General features: G+C 50.5%; 1 protein-coding gene across 1 annotated transcript; it reads right to left on the bottom strand.

Moving 5' to 3' along the window:
- Positions 1–314: 314 nt before the first annotated feature.
- On the bottom strand, positions 315–5,273 carry LOC120697086 (proline-rich receptor-like protein kinase PERK1). Its single transcript, XM_039980221.1, has 8 exons — positions 4,398–5,273; positions 3,322–3,864; positions 2,728–2,814; positions 2,552–2,622; positions 2,130–2,206; positions 1,695–1,842; positions 1,209–1,370; positions 315–886 (listed from the first exon to the last, which is right to left on the bottom strand). Exons 1-8 carry the CDS (start codon positions 4,999–5,001, stop codon positions 566–568), a joined length of 2,013 nt encoding a protein of 670 aa, XP_039836155.1. The 5' UTR covers positions 5,002–5,273; the 3' UTR covers positions 315–565.
- Positions 5,274–6,291: the final 1,018 nt, after the last annotated feature.

Below are 6,291 nucleotides of genomic sequence, written 5' to 3' on the forward strand. Positions count from 1 at the left end.
GTGCCGTGCTTCCAAAGAGCAGCAACACCAGCACGCCACAGATCAGCCGTCCCGCCTAACAATCTCCCCCAACAAACTGGCTCCAGCGAATCACACAAACTTCACTTGCGGTAAAAGCATTACACCCAGTTGCCAGTTGGCTGGTTAGTAGTTACCCGTGATAGCATTAGCACACATGTACTGGAACAACAATGCCTGCCCAGGAAGAACATGATCATGAGAATCAACATCGACCCCAGTGGAGCTTCTGAACAGATCAACGCATGAGAAGCAAAAACGAAGAAGTTATTTACACGACTCATCGATGAAGAATGAAGCAAGAACAGGGTATACATATCAACAGTCAATTAGCTCTATTTGAATTGCACAGCAAACGTTGGCGGGCACAGCAAGAACATACTTATGAAAGAATCAACGATTCCAGCTACCAAAAGCTATACTCGGGTACACCACACGCAAGTCAGCGACTTTGGTCATATAACTCGGCCAGACTTTACAAATTGCAACAGATGTCATAAGGACAAAGAAAAAAAATAAGAGGGAAAAAAGAGAAAAGGGAATTCCCTCACGAGGCTCCGCTGTATCCTGAGCTGTAGCCGCTATAGGCGCTTTTCTTCATCGCGCCTGAGTCCATCTCCTGGGTCTGGTGGCCCTCGCTGCTCGACGCAGACGGTATCTGCCCGTACTCGCTGGTCGGGGCGCTGTATTGGCTGCTGGTGTAGTTGTTGGTGTTGAATGCCATCTTCCTGAACTTCTTCATGTCTTCGTTGTATTGGCCTGAGTCATAGTCAGAGCTGCTGTACGAACCGAATAAGCGGCTGTGACCAGGTCGGACACCTTCGTTGAGATCCTCCAATGACACATCTCCTTCCAAAGCCCGAACAACCTGAACATCAATCAGGCAGCAGACTAGTATTAGACCACCAAGTGAATATGAGCACAAGCTGTATGGATCTAAATGTGGCATGTAACATGTTTTCATCATTCAAACTAGTGAACAAAGTTCGACCTCAGAAATCAGAACATCATCATTTCATCATCAACACAGTAACTTTCATAATTATAGAAATCATGAGCTATAAAACCTCGATTCGGAATAGTCCCACTTAACAATGCCCAAAGTAGATGTTGTAGAAATTAACAACGAAAAGTGTGATGGCAATTTACGGATACTTTCTAGGACAGCTGAAAAGATGTTTATGAATTACCTGGCTCATGCGTGGACGACGACGTGCAGAATGGCGTACACATGCAGCAGCACAGGCTATCATTCTTGCCATCTCATTAGGATTGAAGTCCTTGCCCAGCCGAGGGTCCACCAAAGAATCATATTCACCATCCTCAAGTGCCCTCATTAGTAAAGGCCTTGCCTGCAGATGGTACAGTAATGTTACTTTCAGGAAGATTACAGTGTAATAGTCCAAACAGCAGATACTTTCTCAAGGCAGCACAAGACTACAAGCCCATAACATTTATTAACAACAATACAACATAATGGCCAGAAATATGCTTCTTGACTGATAGAAGTCAGAAATAAACTCTCTTAAAAACGAGATAAATCATGAAACTTATCAGCAAAACTAATTGTCTTTACTTGACATACCAAAAAAACAGAAGAAAACTTTCGTTTTGACCTAGCAGTTAAGAGGCATTTTGAAAACATCAAAGCTGGAAAAGATGTTTGAAGTAATTACCCAGTCAACCAAGCTGTCATCCATATATGTTTGGGTTGTGTCAACTGGCCGCCGTCCAGTTATTAGCTCAAGGAGCATGACACCGAATGAAAATACATCTGATTTTTCTGTGAGCTTGCCAGAAGACGCATACTCAGGTGCCAAATACCTAATGCCAGGAAGATGTATATTAGCAAGACATATTTAATACTACAGTATAGCAAGTTGAATGTTGGAATAACTCTCATGCTAGCTGAGAATATGATGCAAATGTTGAATTTACAAAATCTCTAGGGTGTTTTATCATTAAGAAGATTAACCATATCGTCGACCTAGTGTAAGTTACATAAGTAATGGCATCCACAGCTACAAGAATTTCAGTCGAACAATGGTGTATGCAGCACGTCTATAATGTCTAACACCATACTTCAATTACAAAGTAGCTTTTGTACATACCCGAATGTGCCCATTACTCTTGTTGAAACATGAGTGTTGTTATCAGTAGTGAATTTTGCAAGTCCAAAATCCGCAACCTGTAGAGTCACTTGTTAGTTAAAGTGAAGCTCAAAAAAAAAAAAGTGGTCTAGACATTCAAGCAAGAAGGCTGTATAATTTCTCATCAAATATGATTATTGAAAAATCCAATAAAATGAAAAAAATTCAAAGCAAGTAAAACTTTAAGGTTACCAAAATAGAGTAAATAGCAGAAACCACATTACAACATCATTCAAGACTTGTAACAGAGATGATTTGTGGACTGCCAAAATGTCCTAATGTAATATAGCTTTGTCAAGGTGGTAAATGCAAAATAAGAATTGCTTAAGACATATTTTCAGTTTTAACAGAAACGGACAGAGAAAAGAAAACTCAGCGCATACCTTAGCTTCAAATTTGAAGTCAAGAAGAATGTTTGATGCCTTTATATCACGGTGGATGATCTTCGGATGGCCTGCACATGAAGAAAATGTTATATATAAGGTCCTCCTATATATCTAAATTTAATAAAAGAGATATTGTAATAAAATATATATGGCAGTGCTGGATGTAAACTCACAGTCTTCATGAAGGTACGCTAAACCCTTGGCAGCACCCAAAGCAATCTTTAATCTAATGGGCCACTCCATTGTCGGTCGATCTTTCCCTGCAGAAGGTGCAGATATGTCATAACAATGCGCAGGCGAAAATGAAACAAATGGAAATAGCAGTTAACTTATATCGTGCATGTCTCAATCAAATTTTAGGATAAGCATTTAATTAATCCATGGATTGCCCTATAGGGGATGGGATTTTTCTTTGTGCAAGCAAGATACTTATCGTAGATTGCCATTTTGTACATGAAAAAAGACAAAGCAAATACTGTCAAAGTGACATGCTGAACAGATTTTTTGTTTCAGGACATGGTGGCATCGAAAAGGCTAGAAGGTGGCTATGATGAATAGCAAACCAGCAATTATTTCGTGCCAAAGGAAAGTAGGTGAGCTTTTTATTAGCTAAGTGTCACAGGCTATAGAATTTCCTCCAACTGAACAATCTTAGATGTGCTAATCAAACTTTGTAACATGGTCTCAAAGAGAAACCAGGTAGAAAATTCAAATATTTGAAATGCAGGATCACTGATGGTGAAGCAAAAATGGAAGAAAAAGCATACCATGTAAGTGGAATTCCAATGTGTTATTGGGGACAAACTCATAAACAAGCAATCTCTTGCCTCCAGAAATGCAGTAACCAACCAAAGACACGAGATGTTTGTGATGTACTCGACTGATAATTTCAACCTCAGCCTGGAACTCACGCTCTCCCTGGCCACTTCCAAGCTTCAATTGCTTTACAGCAATCTCTTTGCCATTAGGCAGCAATCCTCTGTGAACGTACCCAAAACCACCTTGTCCAAGGAGATTAGCATCAGAGAATCCATCAGTTGCCCTCACCATCTCTTCATACGTGAATGTGCTCTTCGAGAAGCCAAGGGCAGCGCCAGGGGATGGTGGAGGTAGGATCTCGCCACCAGAGTAATTAGAACCAGACCCACCGCTACTGTTTAACATTGCCGGTGGAGGAGGTGGCGGTGGCTGTGGAGGGCGGTTGGCATATGCTGGCGGAGGTGAAGGGTGCATCTTGACAACATGTTCAGGTGGTGGAGGAGGTGCATTTTGCTGCTGCCAGTTTTGGTATGTTCCACCGTATGGATCCTCTGCGGTAAGATAAAACATCATGTGAGATAAATTATGTCTCCATCTCGTAACAACTTATATTATTCAAAGTTCAGCTGGTATTTGATTTAGATAGCAGGCTTGACACCAATCAACAGTTACCAGGTGATGTAATCTCGGAGTAATTTATTGTTGAACTTTTGTCGTGGCTAGGGGTTTACCATCCCGAGTAAGGATCATCAATCAATGAAAACGAAATTCAGGTCCGATTCTCTTGAAATTGAAAATAGCATGTATACCTAGTGGAACTTAATACTTTCAACCTACTTTGCACATGTCAACAAGAGCTACGCGAAGAATCGGGCACTCACACACCTAACACCCATGTTCATGCCGCGACTTAAGATCCACCGCCACCCGAATTGCCAGGGAAGGCAAGAATTGAAACCGACAGCTACGTGACTAGTAGCTACTGGACACGCCGTCCCGCAGGTCAGATCTGGATCTAGACAGCGACAGGCAGGCAGGCAGGCACGGGACACAGGAGGTGTAGTACGAGAGATCTGAAACTCACCCTTGTACGGCTGCGGAGGCGGCGGCGGGTACCCGTAGTGCGGTGGAGGCGGCGCGCGGCGGCGCTTCTTACGGAGGCAGCAGAGGCAGATGAAGCTAGCGAGGAGCAGCAGCACGAATCCGCCGACGGCGACGCCCACCACGAGCGACGTGGAGGGCCCGTTGCTGCCGCCGCCGCTGCCTCCTCCCGAGTGGGACTTGGGCGGGGAGTGGCCGGACGGCGTGGACGGCGACCTGCCGGACGACGGCGTGGAGGGGGACCTGCCGCCCCCTCCCCCGGAGGACGGCGGCGAGGGCGTGTCGGAGGGCGGGGACGGCGCGGCGGGCGTGCCCGCACCGGGGGAGGAGGAGGGCGAGGGCGCGGAGGGCGTCGCCGGGGTGGAGGAGGACGGCGCGGGCGGGGACGCGGCGGGGGTCGCGGGCGGCGGGACGGAGGGGGTGGAGGAGGAGGAGGGCGGGGGCGCGGCGGGGGCTGGCGGGGACGGCGCGGGCGGGGCGGGTGCCGACGGAGCGGACGGCGGCGGCGCGGACGGGGCCGGCGGCGGCGGGGTGGTCGCGTTGGCCGGCGGCGTGGTCGGCGCCGGCGCGCCCGTCGGCGACGACATGGCGCCCCGGAACCCCCGGTGCTCCGGCTCCGGGGCTGGGAGCTGGGGCCGGCCCGGTTGCTTAGCGCGGAAGAGTGGACTGGCGGAGGACGAGACGGACGGCGAGATGCTTCGCGCTCGATTCGCGTGGAGAGAGAGAATCGCAGGAAAGGTAAGCTAGTAATCAATCAATCAAGCTAGCGGCGGCCGCGGGAGACGATGGGGGGGAGGGGAGGAGGGTATCAGCACAGCAGGCAGCAGCGGGAGTCTGGGCAGGTCGAGCGTTAAATGGAAAGTGAGAAGGAGGGGAGCGGGGAATGAGGTGGTAAAGCGGAAGGTGACAGCGCGGGCGCGGCTCGCTCGACAGCGTTCGTATCGGGTCGGGTCGGGTGAGCGAGCGCGGTCGGGTCGGGTCGCCGTGTCCTGCACAGGGAGTCTTCACGGGCACGGTCACCGACAGGTGGACGAGGCCTGACGCGGCGGGAGCAGGGGCCCGCCTGTCCGCGGCGTCGAGGGAGGATGACGCAGGAGGCGAGGCGGCGTCGGCCTGCGCGCGGTGCGGTGCCCCGCCATCGCTTTTGACCGCGGGAGAGGAGGGATGGTGGTGGGAACGGACTCCACCGGATAAAGCGCGCGTCACCTTTTGCATGCCCCGCACCGCCTGCCGCCGTGGGATTCCGCGGCGGGTGACCCCGGTTTTACTTTTACTCCCCCGCGTGGACCCCGCGGGTCAGCGTCAGTCCCACCGTCCCATGTTGTGGCAACGGAGGGGCGGGGGCGGTGGGCCCCACGCGTCAGATCCAGCCCCCGCGTTCACCGCACCGGGCGGCGGCTGCTTCTTTACCGCCGCCGATTCACCGCCGCGGACCCGCGGTGCTGGCGTCGTGTTCCGAGGCTCCAGCATCCAGGTCGCCAGCAACGTGGGGGGTGGGGGCACTACAAGCTAGCCTGACCCCACGGCGGTGGGCCCCTGAGCCCACAGCGCAGCGTCCCGCTGGGCCGAGCGTGATTGGCGGCGTTGGGCGGGCGGGACACATCGCACGGTTGGAATCGAGTACAACTTTTTTTTTCCTCTGCCGTGTCGTGTTCTCTGCTCGTTTCCTTCTGTCGGGGTCGGGGGCGAGGGGAAAAAAAAACAGAGAAAGCTGATTAACCACAACAGTGGAATGGAAGGGTTCGAATTCTGAGGTGTGGGTACGCAGTGATCATAGCACACTGTCACGTACTACGTATGGTATGTTCACGTGCGCTCTCGCTTCGCTCCGTCCTCACCTGCGCGACAGCAACATCCTTGTCGCTAGCTCGCGCGCA

The sequence above is a fragment of the Panicum virgatum genome, chromosome 3K (genome assembly GCF_016808335.1).
Source record: "Panicum virgatum strain AP13 chromosome 3K, P.virgatum_v5, whole genome shotgun sequence".
NCBI lineage: Eukaryota > Viridiplantae > Streptophyta > Magnoliopsida > Poales > Poaceae > Panicum > Panicum virgatum.

Bases quoted from the DNA above. Each gene is read 5' to 3' on its own strand.
- LOC120697086 (XM_039980221.1), bottom strand. From the start codon at position 5,001: ATGTCGTCGCCGACGGGCGCGCCGGCGCCGACCACGCCGCCGGCCAAC. The intron at 2,207-2,551 runs GTATGCGCTGAG...GTGACTCTACAG, and splicing joins ACTTCAAATTTGAAGCTAAG to GTTGCGGATTTTGGACTTGC. The intron at 1,843-2,129 runs GTATGTACAAAA...TCCTGGCATTAG, and splicing joins AGAGTAATGGGCACATTCGG to GTATTTGGCACCTGAGTATG.